The 19533-nt window shown below is 33.1% G+C and overlaps 2 protein-coding genes across 2 annotated transcripts; one reads left to right on the top strand and one right to left on the bottom strand.

Moving 5' to 3' along the window:
• The first annotated feature begins 106 nt into the window (after positions 1 to 106).
• Positions 107 to 1854, top strand: LOC139866201 (phospholipase A1-Igamma1, chloroplastic-like). Its single transcript, XM_071854381.1, has 3 exons — positions 107 to 853; positions 941 to 1410; positions 1500 to 1854. Exons 1-3 carry the CDS (start codon positions 107 to 109, stop codon positions 1738 to 1740), a joined length of 1458 nt encoding a protein of 485 aa, XP_071710482.1. The 3' UTR covers positions 1741 to 1854.
• Positions 1855 to 3383: 1529 nt separating this feature from the next.
• Positions 3384 to 8587, bottom strand: LOC139859640 (magnesium transporter MRS2-I-like). The gene is made up of 11 exons (XM_071848420.1): positions 8136 to 8587; positions 6991 to 7020; positions 6754 to 6886; positions 6490 to 6611; positions 5957 to 6031; positions 4930 to 5154; positions 4774 to 4818; positions 4494 to 4538; positions 4378 to 4407; positions 4172 to 4291; positions 3384 to 3740 (listed from the first exon to the last, which is right to left on the bottom strand). The coding sequence occupies exons 1-11, from the start codon at positions 8418 to 8420 to the stop codon at positions 3654 to 3656; spliced, it is 1197 nt and encodes a 398-aa protein (XP_071704521.1). The 5' UTR covers positions 8421 to 8587; the 3' UTR covers positions 3384 to 3653.
• Between the last annotated feature and the right edge of the window lie 10946 nt (positions 8588 to 19533).

The raw sequence follows: 19533 nt of genomic DNA on the forward strand, positions 1-19533 counted from the left end.
ATAACAAAAGAATTAGGTCACTTTTCTAAAGAAGACCTTGACTTGACTAACAATTGTTCCATATAAATTCAGCTTACTCCCAGCTCCACATAACAACAATTCTTCAATGGCAATCATCAAGATCAATCAGCCTAATTTAAATCTTCATCTTCAATATCAATCACATTCCAACATTTCAACTGCAACAAGTTTAGGTTGGCGCTACACTAAAACAGTTCGGTTGTTTCCAGTGACACGTGTAGGATCAACATCAACTAAACTGATCGAAAAGACAAGTCCCTTACGAGAAAAATGGAGCGAAATACACGACCAAGACAATTGGTCCAACATGCTTAACCCAATGGATCCACTCTTACGACGTGAGTTGATCCGTTATGGTGAAATGGCTCAATTATGCTACGAGGCGTTTGATAACGACTCGTATTCAAGATATTGTGGAACTTGTAAGGTCCCGCCCAAGACCTTTTTTCAAGATCTTGGAATGAGTAGCTCGGGATATGATATCACGAGTTATATTTACTCGAGCAACACGAGTAATCTTATTCCTAAATTTTTCACAAAGTCCATCCATTCAGATGGGCCCTGGAACCCAAAAGTGAATTGGATGGGCTACGTGGCGGTCTCAAATGAAGAGACCACCTCTCGGTTGGGGAGGCGTGACATCACTATTGTGTGGCGTGGGACCGTCACAAAATTAGAATGGATGGAGGATTTAATGAACTTCCTAAAACCCGTTTCGGCTCAAAATTTGGAGAGCAAAGACCCGTACATAAAAGTCATGGCCGGGTTTTTGCATATTTACACCGATAAAGATCAAAGTTGCCCGTATTCAAAGTTCTCTGCACGTCAACAGGTAGTTAATCTCGAGTTATTATATCAATGTTGATCATTCGTAAAAATTGTCCGGTATGTAACTGTTTTTTTTTTTTTAAATACGCAGCTTTTGGCAGAAGTCACGAGGCTAAAGAAGAAATATGAGCGAAAAGGCGAAAAAATGAGCATAACGATAACTGGTCATAGCTTGGGGAGTGCGTTGGCGATTTTAAGTGCTTACGACATAGCAGAATCTGGTTTAGATAAACTCGACAACAAACATAAAATTCCCATATCAGTGTTGTCATTTTCGGGACCAAGGGTTGGAAACACAAGGTTTCGAAATAGGGTTGAAGAGCTTGGAATAAAGGTGCTGAGAGTCTTTAATGTACACGATAAAGTGCCTAACGTACCAGGGATACTTTTTAACGAATACACATCATCTTTGGTTAAACGAATCGCTGATTGGACTACTTTTTTTTACTCGCACATTGGGGAAGACCTTAGTTTGGACCATACGAAATCTCCTTATGTGAAAGAAAAATTAGACTTTGCGTCGATGCATAACTTGGAACTTCTCTTGCATCTACTAGACGGGTATGAAAAAATAACTTTTACTTGATCGTATGTACCTTGTTAAATTAGAATGGCAAATTGCAATCTTCTAAATCGATCACAAATTGCAGGTATCATGGAAAAGGTACCAAATTTCAGCTTGCAAATGGAAGGGACAAGGCATTGGTTAACAAAGATGGTGACATTTTGAAGCACGAGTGTTTGATACCGCCAAATTGGTCACAAGTTGAGAACAAAGGACTTCGAAAAAGTCCTAGTGGAAAATGGAAGTTGCCGGTACACAAAGGCCTCGAGGATCGTCTACGACCTGAAGAAGTTGAACTTCATCTTCGAACCCTAGGTCTAGCCTAGCTTACGTACAATCATTAGCTTCTAGGAAACTCATTCAATGTGAATAGATTTGTTCAGAAATTCATTTAATTAATAAAAAAGAGTATAACAACGACAGTTGCTGAAATAGTCATGAAGTCAACATTAATGAACCCTGAATTGATTAAGATCAAGTGGAAGCCAGTATATTTCAATGCATTTTCGATACACTTTCGTTTAATAGGGTAATACAAGTATACAACGACACTTGCTATTACGTAAGTCTCAAGTCAACTCTGACTTTTAGAACCACCTACTTCCTAGAAATTAAGTCCGGGTTACACATAAACGAATAAGATATTTCCTACAAGGTTACCTGAACAGACTAACTGGATTATTTCGTCACCACTTTTTACTGTCTCCATAGAAATTTTCTTTCTTCGGATCAAAATCAAAAGAACAACTTTTTAAGAACATAGACTACATTACTACTGTATTTTATTGCATTGTAGTACTTCATCTATCAATCTTTTCATAGTACCACAAAGACTAAAATAAAGAACGACTCAAATGTCATCAAAACAAGAACCAAGTAGAACAAAGAAGAGAACTCAAACTAAATATGAGTTTGATAAACTGAATGGTTCACAATTATTCTAAATGATTCAATCTCTGAATGAAAATAAGCTGTTTGATAATCATTTTGAATGAACAATATGAAATGGGTATAATTACATTATTAACGTGTTACATGAATAAAAAATTCAATGTATTTGTTTGTTAAGTGTTCTGGATATGATTTGAGAAGGATATTACATAAAAATTTATGTGCTTAATGGTTAAAAGAGTGATTCAACTCTGAATGGTCGATCACTGAATATTGAACCATTCAGCATCATATGTCATTCAGAGGTCAGAAACAAACGCGTTGAATGATGAATGGTTCAACATTCATTCAGCGCTGAAACATTCAGTTAAGTTAAGAGGTAAACAAAGGCACCCTAAGTAGAACAAAGAAGAGGACTCAAGGCATGTACCATATTTGTTTTGACAGCACCACCAGTATAACTATACACGAACTCGCATGTTTATTATAAACACCAAAGAGGCTTCCAGCAGACCCCGAAAATATAATCTTTGTTGCATCACTTGTATGTAGTTTTCTAATTTTGTGTTTTTTTTTTTTCTTCCTAATTCTGTATATGCTTAGACGTTACTCGTTAGCATAATAACTGTGGAAAAACTAAACAGAGATTCGTCTTTTAGGAGAAATGTAAGGATCGTGGGACTCGTAAATACACACGTCAAATGACTAAAGAGAGTTTGGCTTCAAGCAACAAAACCCTGCCAGGGGCCAGGGCATCATCTTACGAAAGAGAGTTGAACGAGTTAGGTACTTAATTGAGTTATGAATCATGCTGAGTTAGATTAGGTTGATCCTAAACACTATATACATTTTATGAGTAATATAGTACAAGTAACAAGCGTTAACTGATATTATGAAAACAATATTACTACAATAATTTATAATCTAAATCTTCCAGTGGAGCTTAAATAAAAGTTCTATCACCAGAAATCAACTTCAGACCATATTCTACTTCTTGGCTGATTTGACCATTTTCATTTTACGTTAAATTATTCTATTTGACATGGTGAGGTTAAAAAGTGAAGAATATCAAACATAGATACAAAAAATAACAAACCAAAATTATCACTTTCATATTTATCTCAGGAAGTATATCATCCCAGACGATATAATGACCATTATGTTCAACCTCAAGTTTCTATTGCTGCTCCTTATCCGTTTTGACAAAAAGGAGAGCGAAAACAATAACCAAAAGAATAGTCAGTCTATACTCAAGTATTAGTACGTTCGGACCTGATAAAGCATGTGAAGGAGGTAGAGATCAGTATCTGTAGTATATGATGATTCCGTCAACTTTCCAACTCAAAACTCAAGATCCAACGAGCCCTTTGAAACGAGCATAGAAAACAATAACAAGAAATAGGACTGCAGAGAATACACCCGACACAATCACCACCTGTCAAAGTTCAAGACAAAATAGGTCAATTTCTGACAAAATACTGACACTTGAGCAGGAATGTTCATTATTTAAAGGTGGCAAAAACCCGTATAATCATATATTTATGAATGTGCTAATCGAGTAGGGCGGGTCAAAAGTCGTCCAAAGTGTATCTTAATGAATTCAACATTCTAAAATCACTTTGAAAGAAAGAAAATTCTAAACGACTTGAATAGACAAAACAAAAACGCTCTAGTACACAGTGCCAAATGAGCCCCTTAGTCATAACAAAAATGCTAATTATCAAGTGAATAGACATTATGAAGTAAACATAGTTCTGACCGATGACCTATATTGGTTCATACCAAAAATGATCTGTTTTGACCTGTTACCATCCCACCTGACCCACCCATTTTGCCATCATAACTTTTTGAAATTTCTATACTGACCCATTTGAACATGTAACCGTGCTCCTCATTCCAAGTATAGGGTATATTCATACCAAATATCCCAGTCACCAATGCATAGATCGACATACATACAGTTCCTGAACTTAAAAAGAGCTCAAGCTGTGATCACGATTAAAAAAACTATATGAGATGATGCACAAACTGAAGAAAACAGTACATAAAAGGGAAAATATAGAATAACGAACCTGAATTAGCTGATTTCTATGATTGTCAAGCTGTAGTAAGAACAATATAAGCACTTTTAGAATCACAATTGTACATAACCGGATAAATTATACAAACTTATTGAAATTTCACATACCTGGATGTTAATGTAATCTTCTGTATCATCAATATATTCACGCAGCTGCATAATTTATGCTTGTTAAGATACTCTCTAGATGAGCACATAGTTTACACAAATTCGTATAGATATATGATTATCTCTAATATTTCATGCATCTCTCATTATAACAAATTAACAAAAAGGAATTTTGTGATTCAAGATATACTAATACTAATCAATGGTTCCTAGTGGGACCCAAACGCGGTGCAATCACATATATATGCTTTGAGAACTTTAACTAACTTATATCACTTACACTGGTTAACTTGTTTAATGTTCCATCAATCTGCATGAAGTAGGCCTGAAACAAATCAAGAAACCCAATTAAGGATCTATAACTTTTTCATTTCAAAGGAAAAAAGTCAAATCAAAAATATGATCTAAAGTCATAATTAAGGATGTAAATTGTGACCTCAAGAAGCATTTCAAGCTCCTCAACATCATTCTCATCACCATGAACCGTCATCACACTAGCCCTGCTAGCTCTAGATATCTTTGAACCGATTGTAGGTGACCCAAGAAACCAACTAGCAGCACCTGACCCACTCACTGGTGAAGCCGAAGATAGCTTCCGTGATAAATAAAGATCTGCCATATCATCATCATCGTCCAAAAGTCGTTCAAGTTCATCTCTAACCTACAACAAACATCAATGACCTATAATTTCAACATGTAATGTGCCAAAAAGAAACATAATTACTCTAGTAATGACTAAGGGGCTCATTTGGATGTACATTTTGAAAGTGCTAATATGACTTGAAGAATCAAAGTCAAATAATCAGTTGATAAAAGCTAAGCAAAATTAACCAATTTACATATGTCTCAATAATTAGTCACTTCACAGCAACTTATTACGTGTTTTTTCCTAAAGGTTCGATTGCAACTGATGAAAATTGGTAATAGTTTGATCATAGTTATAGTTAGAGAAAAATAGTACTTTCTCACTCCATATAAAGATTTAATTTTGAACTTCATAAAATAATCAAACTCATGAAAATTTTGAAGGGAATCCGACTCGGTTACCCGCTCAGAATGATGATATTGCAACTGACATCTCAGTAAATTTGATCATGTTGACTTACTCTGACTTAACACATGAAAACTGGTTAAATCACAAGTGACCCATTTCCGAGTTGGTCTTTCTTACAATGTTAAATGTTTTTGCCATTCCAAAAAGACCTTATAAAGTTATAAGAAACGATATACGACAGGTTGTGAAAGTTGAATCCTTCTTTGGAGACATAACATAACTGCATTCGGTTAAACAGAATCATGACCAAACTATGTTACGTTTTGATTCAATTTGTTATTTACAAATAATTTTGACCAATGGAAATTCTGTATTTGTCATCAATTCACCTTAATGTTAAATTACCTTTATAAATTTCCTAAAACGGTGATTATAGAAAGAGTTGTAAATATGTGAGCATCATGTTTACCTTCTGAACACGAGCAGTCAACCTTGTCATTGCACTTTTCAGTTTACGAACACGATCCAAATTACGACTACTAATCTGCCACACGAAATAATATGGTTCAAGAAAGTGTAAAACCCATTATTACTATCTATGTGTACACACTAGTACAGCAAACAATTTCAGGGGATGCACTAAAATAAAATAAAAATTCTTAACTATAGTAGGTTATGCAGTCTGTGTTAATATGGGTTGAGCTTGTGGTCTCGTTTGTTGTAAATGTTTAACGCAAATTTTGTGTGTGTTAGGTTGTGCAGTCTGTGTTAATCTCCTACTGCTTATGCAAAGTTCAAATTCGGATTTTGTAATGGAAATTCCATCTTTTGGTATTCGATGATTATTTTATGAAAGTTTACCAAGATAACATCCCTTTTAACCGAAATATCACTTCATATCAAACTGAACTGTATATGGCTTTCTATCAAGTATTAACATCACATTCATGCATATGAAAAGAACGAAAGTTTTGCATAGTAGTATCCAAGAAAAGCATGTACCTTAGAGGTAAGCTCATCCAAGGCTGGGTAAGCATCGGTTTCAAGTTCTGTCGTACGAGCAGCATGAAAGCTACAAATGGCCTCTAAGAAAACCTCTAGTGCTCGGAATTCAAAAGGAGATTCTGCATGCATTATTTAAATATAAATCCAATTCTTTCAAAAAACAAAAATATTAGTTAACTAACAGATAAATAAAAAACAACATAAAACAGAAGAAAAGTTGTACGAACAGAAACAAAGATGAAAACATTCATCTTATCATACCATCTTCTTCACCAGTTTCATTATCATTCTGACCGCCCTGTTCTCCATGATTAGCATTTACAACAGGTAACCTCCTCCTTAATTCCTCAACCACTGGTATTACATTATCATCTGAAGGATCCCGAAGCAATATCTACCCAAAAAAAATTAAGAATTCTTAAGGCATTCAATTATAATAGACTTGGCTAAATAATATTATAAATATAAAAATTTGGAAGAGAAAGTATGAATCCTAACCTCTTCAGCAGTGATAATAGCCTTGATATGCTGCATCGTAAAATTAAGGTGTAAGTTTGATCATACTCATAGAAACCAGCAGAATAAAGAAATCAAATGAAACCAGCAGAATAAAGAAATCAATCATGGAAACTAAAATGATGTAAGTTTGATCACTCAGTTAATAAAATATCATCCTTATAAAATCAAGAAACTTTCAGTTCTATGAAATATGCATTGAACATGAAAACTCATAGCTTTGAAGTATTTGGTGAAGATATTGATGTACCAATTTTGTTTGAATTAACAGAGCATTATATATTTATATCTTTCTCATTTAGATTAAGGTGAGTAAACAATAAAAGAGTGTAAAAAAAGTGCAGTAACTTTAGTAGCCTAAATAGCACCTTTGAACGCATAACTTAACACAAGTGTCCAATTAATAAGTGGCTGTCTAATATACCATGCAATAAGACAAACAGACACCTGTTAGACAAACATTAGTGCTATCCGTAACTATTACTCCATTCAAAATGTAACTCTAGCTATAAATGTTCTGAATAAACTATGCCCAGAAAGTAACTACTCCGTATATCTTTAGCCAATGGTTACCGACTTATATCTTAATTAACTAAGAACATGATTTATGCTTAAAGATTAATGATCAATACATGCTATTAGCTTTACACTTAAACGATCAATATATCTTGCCGGCTTAATTACTTGAACAACCAATGAATGTTCATTTTCATCAATGTTTTTTACTTTTTAATTTGGACCAAAGGCAACTTCTCATCATATACATTTTAAGAGAAAATAATACTTTTCATACCAAAATAAACATTAATTTTATTGCACATAAAAAATTAACCAATCAGTGCAATTCTTATCAAACTGATGCACGTATCTTTTTCAACCACAAAAGAGACACCTGTTTCTCTTCTATTCATCATTTCAAATAAAATACTCACCAATCACATGATCCAATTCAGTGTGTGCGTGTGTATACACACATCTGTATATAGTAAATTATATACAGATTAAACAGTCTGAATATGAATTCAAGTTACACACACATCTGTATATAATAAATTATTCAGGTAAGTAATAACGGTAATAACAGTAATAACAATAATGATGATGATGATAATGATGAAGTGACTCACTTCCAAATTAAGGACAATAGCTCTTTCACGGCCTAAAATGGTTGAAGGATAAGATAAAAGAGGATCGAGGATTCTAAGATCACGAGCATGAATTTGAACTCTGTGCATAATTGCATACTTATCGATATCCATAACAGTTTCATTCACATTTGTATCAATTAATATCCAACTTCTAGCACTCGCCGTTCCTTTTTTCTTCACTAACATCATCCCTACGCCACCGCCGTCTAACGACGTCGTTGCTTCTGTCTCCGGCGCAGGAACCGATAACACGTCTAGAACCATTGCTAACAATCATCCCCGAATTTAATCAATAAGTTGAAGTGAGTTGATATTATTTTGGAAACGGCGTGCATTAATTAATTGAAAATAAAACCCTAATTTAATGTAGGTTGACGAATTAGGGTTTCAAAAGGCAGGAGGAAAAAGATTGAGAAAGATTACATTATTTTTTTTTTTTTTTCTAATTTAGATTCAGATTTTAGAGAATAAAAATGGTTGGTTTTAGACGTTGAATAGAAGTCTCAGATTCATGCTTCCTCCTAAATATGCTGACTTGCCTTTATACGATGAGACCCCTTTTATTTTTATTTATTATTATTATTCTTAAAATTTTAATTTTAATTTTAATTTAAATAAAACTAAATATATCGTAATGTGTTTATCGGTCTCGTACCCTGTTTTTTTTTTTTTTTTTTTTTTAAATCTGTTTTTTTTGAACGGCAAGCAGAATAACTTTTATTGATGAACGAAACAAAACACGGAATACGCAAAAGCGCTGGAAACAAAATAAAGGATTACAACATGAAAACTATAGCATTTTAGCAACTGAATCACACCATCTACATGCTGATATAGCATATAAATCACAATACATCAAGGAAAACTTGTGGATTTGAAAGCCATGTACACCAATCTAGCCTCGCACCTTTGATCCTTCGCGAGATCCAGTCATAGCTTATGGTTTGAATTTCGTTTAGGATAGCCGGAACACACCAAGACTTGTTTTTGAAGACTTTGTTGTTTCTATTTTTCCACAATATATAACCACACGACCATTCCATTGCCTCCCAAATCTTTTCACCCAATTTCGATGTCGGCTTGTTTACTTTTCCAACAAAAGCTTCACTTATGCTTAGATTGAAAAAGTTTCCCAAACTCCAGCATTTGTATACTCTTGACCAAACATCAAAAGCGAAAGTACAAAATATCATCGCATGATCTACCGTTTCTATGTCATTATCGCAAATAGAGCAACGAACCAAATGTAAATCAAAACTGGTAATTTTTTCTTTCGTACCCGTCATATGAAGATTTTAACCTTTTTTGAAACTAGAGAGTTCCTCAAAGTTATTGGTTGACTTCTGAATTAAAAAAAAAATTAAATATATGTGCACATTGATACCCACATTTACATTATTTTTGATAAGTTTTATTCAGCACTAACTAAAAATGCATTAATAATACTTACCATAAAATATAAAATGCCTATTTCCCGGATGATAAATAAAGTTTTGAATTGTGAGTAATATTTAAGTAAATATAAATATAAATATATAGAATATGAATTTAAGTGGACCCTTGACATAGTGCACATGTGACTAAAATAATATGAAATTCGCATGTGAAATGAGATCAATCAATCATTTTACGTTTTTTTAGGGTGTTGGCAAGGTGATAATGCTAACTGGGGTACATGTTATTCTAGAGGACAATTTGTAATGTTAGTAAATATGTTTATGTGGCTTCAAATTCGTCGTTATTGGGAAACACAATCTTTTAGAACTATTCTCATACGAAACCACCTTGATTACAAGCTTAAGAGATTATTTCGTAATTGCAATGTGTGAACGTTGATGTTGAGTAGCGATGAAAGGAAAAAAAATGAGATGAAGATTGATGAATTTGAAGGAAATAAGATCTTTTCAGTTTAATTGAAAATTGAAATAAACATTAGATAAAAGTTATCAATTCACTTCTTCTAGTTTGTTTTATAAAAAACTTGAAAACGTACTTTCATAATTTGTTTATACGTTATTTCATCTTTTTTTTTTTTTTCTTTCTAAAACTATAGAAAAGAATGATCAGACAAACCAACAATTTGATGGACCAGAACGAAAAATAATCATTAGATTTAACATACTTTTTCGTGATTTAATTCGTTAACTAATTGATATTATTTTATTTATTAGAGTAAGTGACTAAAAGAGTGTAGACGAAGCAAAAAGAAATCAATTAACCACTTACATGAAAACACCACAAGCATTTAGATATTATACATAAAATTTCAGCCTTCCAAAAAAAAAAAGATATTATACATATATGAAGATATGAAGATATGAAGATTAGAAGAATGACTGTATTCGAATATAACTAACAATATCAAAGTGAGAATAATTACAGAAAAAAATGTGTAAAATTTATGTTGATTGATCTAGTTGATGAGTGAAATTATATGTAAAGTGTTGTTTCCGTTATAAAATATATTTAATTTAATAATTGAACTTGAGTTTTTGTTATTTTTTCTAGAGTTTTATTAAGATACGTCTCCATGACATACATTAAAGTATATTTATTAATCTCGCAATTACTTTACATACTATCTTTTCAATTGAATACTCATGCATTTTACTGATATTTATCATATTTATGTTCATATTAATATAAATTTTAATATTTAAAAAGATAACGAATTTAGTAAATGCACCATAATGTTTGTCACGTATCATACGTTAGCAAATGTCTTCTATTTTTATAGGGATATTTTAGCAACCAATTATTAAAATTAAAGAAACTATATTATAGTAAAGTTCACTTTATGTTAACTACTCAAAATTTTGTAATTGGTTGAAGTTGAAAATGAAAATGGAGAATTATTCTATATAAAAACTAATAAGTAAATTAGATGATCCAAATTTGTTATCTTTTGCTTTTCAGATTCCCTATTTCTAGTTTCCTTTTCGAAAAAAGCCCAAATGGTTGGATGAAATTCGTACCGAAGCCATCCTTTATGTTAGGAATCAATTCGTTTGCCATTCTCTCTCATATATATATATATATATATATATATATATATATATATATATATATATATATATATATATATATATATATATATATATATACTAGTGAAATGACCCGTGAAATCACCGGTTTGTTTAAACGAAACAGTATAATGATATATTGTAGATATTAAGTGAATATAAATGCTAAAGTCATTTAGTTTAATGACATGTGAGACCACAAATTTCGACTAAGAAACTTGTCAATGTTAAACTGGTCAAAATAATTAAACTACATTCATTCTCTCACAACATTCCTGTAATTTTCATTACAACTACTACTTTTTTCCTTGTCATAAATGATACTTATTTAACATTAAAAGAGGGATTGAAAATATCTGGTTAACCTTACAAAAATCACGATTATTTTTGAATTCTTCTAACATAGTATATACCTTCATTTTAAATAGCCACAATATGATATGACGTATGTTATCGATTTTCAGATTCTTATTGTTTAACAAACATACAATAATAAAACATTCCAGATGTGATAAATTTCATCATCAAACAACGCATAAAAGAGAATAATTCTTTGAAAAAACCATTTACAATGACATGGAGGTTTGTACCTGCTTTTTGGAAACAAAAGGTTATTGGATAATATGGTGAAGATCGAGAAAAATAGTTGTAAAAGTTTGTACATGTTGAGAAAAAGAGTTGTGATAATATATGGTGGAGATTCTCCGAGATATATATTTATAAAACAATAATACCGTATTAAATATTAAATGATATTTTATTAATTATTTTTGCCTTCCAAATCGTCATTCATATATTATCGGCATTTATTTGTTATTATTTTGTATCTTTTTTAATTAGAATTAATATTAATATAAAATAAAAACAACATCATTATGAAAATTAAAGTATAATTACTGAAAGGATAACATAATCATTAGAGCTTTATATCTATTTTTATTTTGTATCTTTTTTAATTAGAATTCATATTAATTCATATTAATATTAATATAAAATAGTGACATCAACATTATGAAAATTAAAGGGTAATAGAAAATTACGGATTAATAATTATTTAAGTTATTAAATAATTAGTTTCTATAAATACAATTTTTTTAGTTATAAAATACTTAGGATTAATGACATCATCTAAGTGGCTTAGATTTTTTTCTTTTTATTTTTGATTTTTTTTAGCAAATGAATTAGCCTAATAATAACATCATCATTGTAAGATTTTAATAGAAACTATATATTATATATATATATATATACACACACACTAGGTTTTTGAGGCCGTGCGTTGCACGGGTGTATAAAAAATCGTGCAAAAATATAATTTACAGTTCATATTGGTATGTAAATATTGATACTTAAAAATAGAAAAAGTATAAGAATTATTTAGAAGCCCGTGGTGTTGACAAATTTTAAAAATTCTTTTGAGTTTAAGAGCCCGTGCTGTTGACAAATTTTAAAAATTCTTTTTGAGTGTAAGAGCTAGTGGTGTTGACGAATTTTAAAAGTTTTTTGGAGTTTAAGAGCATGCGGTGTTGACAAATTTTAAAAGTGATTTTGGGTGGTGTTAGTAACCTAACGTGTACAATTTTTTTCTCACCATTAATATCTATTTAATATATAAACTATATACTACGTAATATTTAGAGAATAAGAGTTAGCAAAGTATAAGTTATATTATTTTAGAATTATTATATACAATTAATTTTTGAATAAAAGTGTATTCGGGAATTTAATTCTAGAAAAGTTAGTCATTTCAGCAAAATAATGGTACTTGGGGAAGTCATCATGTATAACTAATATTATAATAGTTATATTGTGTGTTCATAAATATTTTAAGGACTTAAACTATAAAGGAAAAACACTTCCATATTTATTGCTAAAAAGAAATGTTCCGTTGGTAGTGCATCGAAGATCCGTTTAAGATACAATTTATTGCGTTTTGTTCGTAAAATTATTTCGAGTTGAACGGTGATGATGGTGGAACCTAACTCGGAGTGAAGCGAAAGATAAATCCGTTAAAAAAATTGGTGGGTTTTGTTTGGTTGATTTATTGCGTATTTTATTTTCCATTTTTACAATGCAATTCCTCACAAGTATTTCTCTTTTATGCCGTGTTTATCCCAACGAACATACACATGAAAATTATAATTGTGGAAAATTATATTTATAATTAAAGGGTGATTAATTGTTTATATATATATGTGTGTGTATATATATATATATATATATATATATATATATATATATATATATATATATATATATATATATATATAGGTTTTTAAGCCCGTGTGTTGTACGGGTGTGTAAAAAACCGTGGAAAAAATGTAATTTGCAGTTCATATTAGTATGTAATCAGCGATACTAAAAAATAGAAAAAGTGTAAGAATTATTTAAGAGCCCGTAGTGTTAAAAATTTTAAAAATTCTTTTGAGTTAAAGAGCCCGTGTTGTTGACACATAATAAAAGTTCTTTTGAGTTAAGAGCCCGTGGTGTTGAAAGATTTTAAAAGTTCTTTTGAGTTTAAGAGCCCGTGGTATTGACAAATTTTAAAAGTGATTTTGGGTAGTGTTACTAACTTAATGTCTACAACTTTTTTTCTCACAATTAATATCTTTTTAATTATTATAAATTATATACTACGTAATATTTAGAGATAATATGAGTACATTGAAAATTTATCATGGAGCGTAACATTAGTAAAGTCTAAGTTATATTATTTTAGAATTATTATATACAATTAATTTTTGAATAAAAGTGTAATCTGCAAGTTAAATTTTAGAAAAGTTGTTAGTCATTTCAGCAGAATAGTGGTTCTCGGGAGACTCATCATGTATAATTAATATTACAATAGTTATATTTGGGTGTTCGTAGATATATTTGATGGAATTCAACATTATAACATGTTCTTGATGTAAACATAGTCACAAACCAATTTTTGAAAGTTAATGAAAGCGGAAGCATGATTATCAAGAAAACAAGTTTATGTGCATAACCATTATAATTGAATTCCATGTAATATCAAGTCTTGAAAATAGGCTTACATATAATTAGCAAGGAAGTAAGAATATATTACCTCCTCAAGTAAATTGAGGGCTGAATATGATGAGCAAAGTGATGGAAAAAGAGTGTAAAACCCCAAGCTTTTGATGAACCAACACCACCCTTAAATTAGTTAGGATTAAGACACCCAAACACTAGTAAGACCAAGCTTTAAACCTCTTTTATATGCTGGAAAAATTTGGACAGCAGCAACTCAAGAGATGATGATGAATGTGAGCTCCAAAACTATGAAACCTCAAGGGATAATACCCCAAGCCAACCTCCAACACCTAGTACTTTAGTTAGGATTCAATTGGACACTTGAATTAGCTAGTAAACCAAGCAAGAACCCTTCTCCTTTCAGCTCCAAAATTCGGCCAGAATTTTAATGGTAAGAGAAAGAGTGTTTTTCAAAGATATTCACCTTATCAATGAGTCAAAATTCTTGGTTTTATGGTTAAGCATGCATATGTGAAGTTGTGCTATCTAAAAGTAACCAAATTATGCATGTGAAGCTCCCTTGGAGAGAGCAAAACCGTCCCCCATGGGACTTTTATAAAACAATGGGATTTTTTTTATAAAACTAGTTAATAAATCATGCATTTGTCAAGTTACTTTTATTTTATAAACCATTTTATAAAATATAACACAATTTAATTATTTAAAACCTATAAATAATTAAATCTTCATCATATAAATTATCCAAGTAATTAATCTTAAGTGATAATATTTTAGAAACCCAATTTTCTAAAATCCAAGTGTCGTGTATTTACTTAATGATCTAATCGTTAAGCTTAAATACGTTTAAGGCATTGGTAAGCTTGTTATTGGGTATGACCCGACTTGGATCATAATATATTAGCCACATTAATTTAATATGTTTTTCGGGCATAGGAAAAACCTACAATCTCCCACTTGCACGAGAAACATAAGAAATTAATGCAAGCGATGGATACCACCTAACGACCTTCCATCACCCCCAATATGTTATGACTTTTGCCATTCAATAACATCATCCCTTTCGAGTTCCCATCTCGAATATGAATAGGTGAATCTTTTCATATTATCCTTTCGTCCTAGATGTCATGTTAAATCCAAGAGACACAGAGTGATCACTCTCTTCTAGATTTAACTTTATCAGGCCTTAAACATCTGACTCTCAACGAATAAGAGGGACAAATTCCATCTTGACTACATATGTCCTAAATACATACCTTGCATTATACCTGAGCTCTTCCTTATGAACTACCATATTTCAGAATAGCGAAGGAAAGAATCAAGGCATAATACCTGGTAAATATCCGAACCCAATACGTATCTCAGGTCAGAGGATACAATGATATTCGCCTTTACTCAAGATTACATGTGATCAACCACAAAGGCTCCATTTAGTAAATCTTGAGAGCGGGTCTTCCAATATTTGTATCCTACAAATATCTATGAATCTTGGTTGCAACCTTGCCCCACATTCATCCCATGAATGTATACCAATCCAAGTTCATAATAGTCTAAACCTCACATTTGCTCCCACAAATGTGATCGACTACGGAATTTAGAATAATTACTTATTCATGGATAAAATATGCAAAATAGGAACATAACTCAAAATAAATTAATACCATAATTATATTAATGAGTTTGAACAATTTCGTTCCATTACAATACTTAAAACAGATCATGACCAATCACTAGAATATCGAAGCCCTAATGCACAAACATGTCCTGCATGTTTTGATCCATGTAAGAGCTTCGTGAGAGGATCCTCTATATTAAGGTCTGTGTGAACTTTGCGAATACGTATCTTTCCCTTTTCAACTTCATCCCTTATGTAGTTGAATCTCCGCTCAATGTGACGGGTCTTTTGGTGAGCATGAGGTTCTTTGATTTGAGCAATCGCACCCTCGTTGTCACAAAAGATCTCAAGAGGGTCCTGAATGGAAGGGACTACTCCTAAGTCGTCGATGAATTTCTTCATCCATGCAGCTTCCTGAGCTGCCAATGATGCGGCGATGTACTCCGACTCTGTAGTGGATAAAGCAACAACATCCTGTTTTGAACTCTTCCAAGAGACTGCACCTCCATTTAACGTGAAGACATAACCGGATTGTGATCGAGAATCATCTCGATCAGTTTGGAAACTCGCGTCCACGTAACCTTTTACAGCGAGTTCCTCCTCACCAGACCCGTATATAAGAAACATATCCTTAGTCCTCCTAAGGTATTTCAATATACTTTTAACAGCAATCCAATGACTGTTTCCTGGGTTATTCTGGTATCTACTTGTCAGGCTAAGAGCGCATGACACATCCGGTCTAGTGCATATCATTGCATACATGATTGACCCTATAGCAGATGCATAAGGGACCTTCTTCATTCTCTCCTGTTCATCTTTCGTGGTGGGGCACTGAGATGAACTAAGGAGCGTTCCTCTTTGAATAGGTACCAAACCTTTCTTAGAGTTCTCCATCTTGAACCTTTTCAAGACCTTTTCAATGTATGCACTTTGATTTAAACCTATCAGTTTCTTGGATCTATCCCTGTAGATCCCAATCCCCAAAACGTATTGTGCTTCTCCAAGATCCTTAATGGAGAAGCATTTACTTAGCCAAGTTTTAACACCTTGCATTGCCGGAATATCATTTCCAAATAACAATATATCATCCACATATAGTACAAGGAACATGATAGTGCTCCCACTAGCTTTCTTGTATACACAAGCTTCATCACCATTTTTAATGAAGCCAAATTTCTTGGCCTCCTCATTAAATCGATGATTCCACATTCTAGATGCTTGTTTCAATCCGTAGATTGACTTCTTTAACTTGCATACCTTTTTAGGATATTTCGAATCAACAAAACCTTCAGGCTGAACCATATAGACATCTTCCTCAAGATGTCCATTTAGGAAAGCGGTCTTCACATCCATTTGCCATATTTCATAATCATAATGAGCAGCAATGGCAAGTAATATCCTAATAGACTTTAGCATTGCCACAGGCGAAAAAGTTTCATCATAGTCAACCCCTTGAGTTTGAGTGAAACCTTTTGCTACAAGTCTAGCTTTATATGTATCCAAGTTTCCATGTATGTCGGTTTTGATTTTGAAAAGCCATTTACAATCAACTAGCCTTGAGCCAGTAGGTTGTACAACCAGTTCCCAAACTTGGTTGTCATACATGGATTGCATCTCAGCGTTCATGGCTTCCTGCCATTTATCCTTATTAGTCCTTGACAAAGCATCTTGGTAGTTTGTTGGTTCATCCAAATCAACCACATAGCAACCATCCATGAGAAACCCATATCTCTCAGGAGGATTACTAATCCTACTAGATTTGCGAACGTCTTGTGTATTTCGATCATCCATCTGATCACTCTCAACATTTTCATGTTGAGTGCTAGTGTCAGCCAATTGTGTATCATCTACTTGATCTTGAACCTCTTCAAGATCTATCTTCCTTTCACTATTTCCTTCCATTAGGAACTTAGTTTCAAGGAATTCAGCCTTTCGAGCAACAAATACATTTTGCTCGGTTGGATCATAGAAATAGTATCCCATATCATCCTTGGGATATCCTATGAAGATACACTTCATGGATCGAGCATTCAACTTATTAGGGACGTAACGCTTAGGATAAGCTTCACATCCCCATACCTTTAAGTATGATAGAGATGGAGGTTTTCCAAACCACATCTCATGAGGTGTTCGTTCCACTTTCTTGGTTGGGGCCATATTTAAAATACGAGCCGCAGAGCATAGACAATAACCCCAAAATGACAGAGGTAACGAGCTTCTAGCCATCATAGATCGAACCATATCCATTAGGGTTCGGTTCCTCCTTTCAGAAACTCCGTTAAGTTGTGGTGTCCCGGGTGGAGTAAGTTGCGAGATAATCCCACAACTTCTAAGATGATCTTGGAAAGCATCACTTAGGTATTCACCTCCTCTATCGGTACGAAGTACCTTGATTGTCTTATTGAGTTGATTTTGTACTTCGTTTTGATATTCCTTGAATGCCTCAAAAGTTTCGTCCTTATGTCCTAATAAGTAGACATATCCGAAACGACTGAAGTCATCAATGAAAGTGACGAAGTATCTTTCACCATTCCTAGTTATGGGCTTAAAGGGTCCACATACATCCGAGTGTATTAATCCCAATAAGTCCTTAGCCCTTTCATAGGTCCCTTTGAAAGGTGCTTTAGTCATTTTGCCTTGTAAGCAAGACTCACATACATCAAACGAGTCTAGTTCATTTGATTTCAAAAGTCCATTCTTTTGAAGTGTATGCATTCGGTTCTTGTTTATGTGACCAAGGCGACAATGCCATAAGTAGGAATCACTCAAATCCCTTTTGAGTTTCTTGGTGTTCGTATGGAACATTGAGCTACTGCTTGAAGTGTCATTATGAACCAATTCATAAATACCATTCGAAGGCGAAGCCTTAAAATAGAACACATTATCTAAAGAAACATGGATATCATCATTAATGAAATTAAGATTAAAACCACATTGTTTCAAACGGGATACAGAAATAATGTTTCGAGATAAATCGGGTGCATACAAAACATTTTTCAAAATAAGCTCCAAACCACTTGGTAGCTTTAAAACAAAGTCTCCTTGAGCTTTCACTTGCACCCTTGCTCCATTTCCCATGAAGAGACTTGTCGTTCCCGCTTCTCGATCACTTCTTTTGAACCCCTGCAAAGAATTGCAAATATGAGTTCCACATCCTGTGTCTAATACCCATGTATTAGAAGAAGTAATACTAAGCTCAATGTATACCATATATACATTACCTGAGGTTTGCCATGCATCCCTCTTTTCTTTCAACTCCTTAAGGTAGACCGGGCAGTTTCGTTTCCAGTGACCCATTTCACCGCAACCGAAGCACGGATCTTCCTTGGGGTTACCTTTACCGGCAACCTTTTGCTTCTTGTTGTTGGTTGGGGTAACCATCTTCCCCTTTCCCTTACCCTTGCCTTGGTAGGCGGGTCCTTTCCTCTTAGCCGCCTTTGGCTTAGAAGTGTTATGGTTTTTGGACCCGCCTTCATTGATCGTAAACACGGGTGAAGCCCTTTTTCCCATGCTTGCTTCTGCCGTCTTAAGCATGGCATGTAATTCGCCAATGCTTTTATCCCAACCATTCATGTTATAGTTTAACACGAATGTGTCAAACCTCTTTGACAATGAGTTAAGGATAAGGTCCGTGGCTAATTCATTAGACACGTTGCAGTTTAAACGGTTTGCTCGATCAATGAGGCTTTTCATCTTAAGGACATAAGATGAAACGGATTGGGTGTCGTCCATCCGACATGCATGA

This window comes from Rutidosis leptorrhynchoides, chromosome 1, assembly GCF_046630445.1.
Source record: "Rutidosis leptorrhynchoides isolate AG116_Rl617_1_P2 chromosome 1, CSIRO_AGI_Rlap_v1, whole genome shotgun sequence".
Taxonomy (NCBI): domain Eukaryota; kingdom Viridiplantae; phylum Streptophyta; class Magnoliopsida; order Asterales; family Asteraceae; genus Rutidosis; species Rutidosis leptorrhynchoides.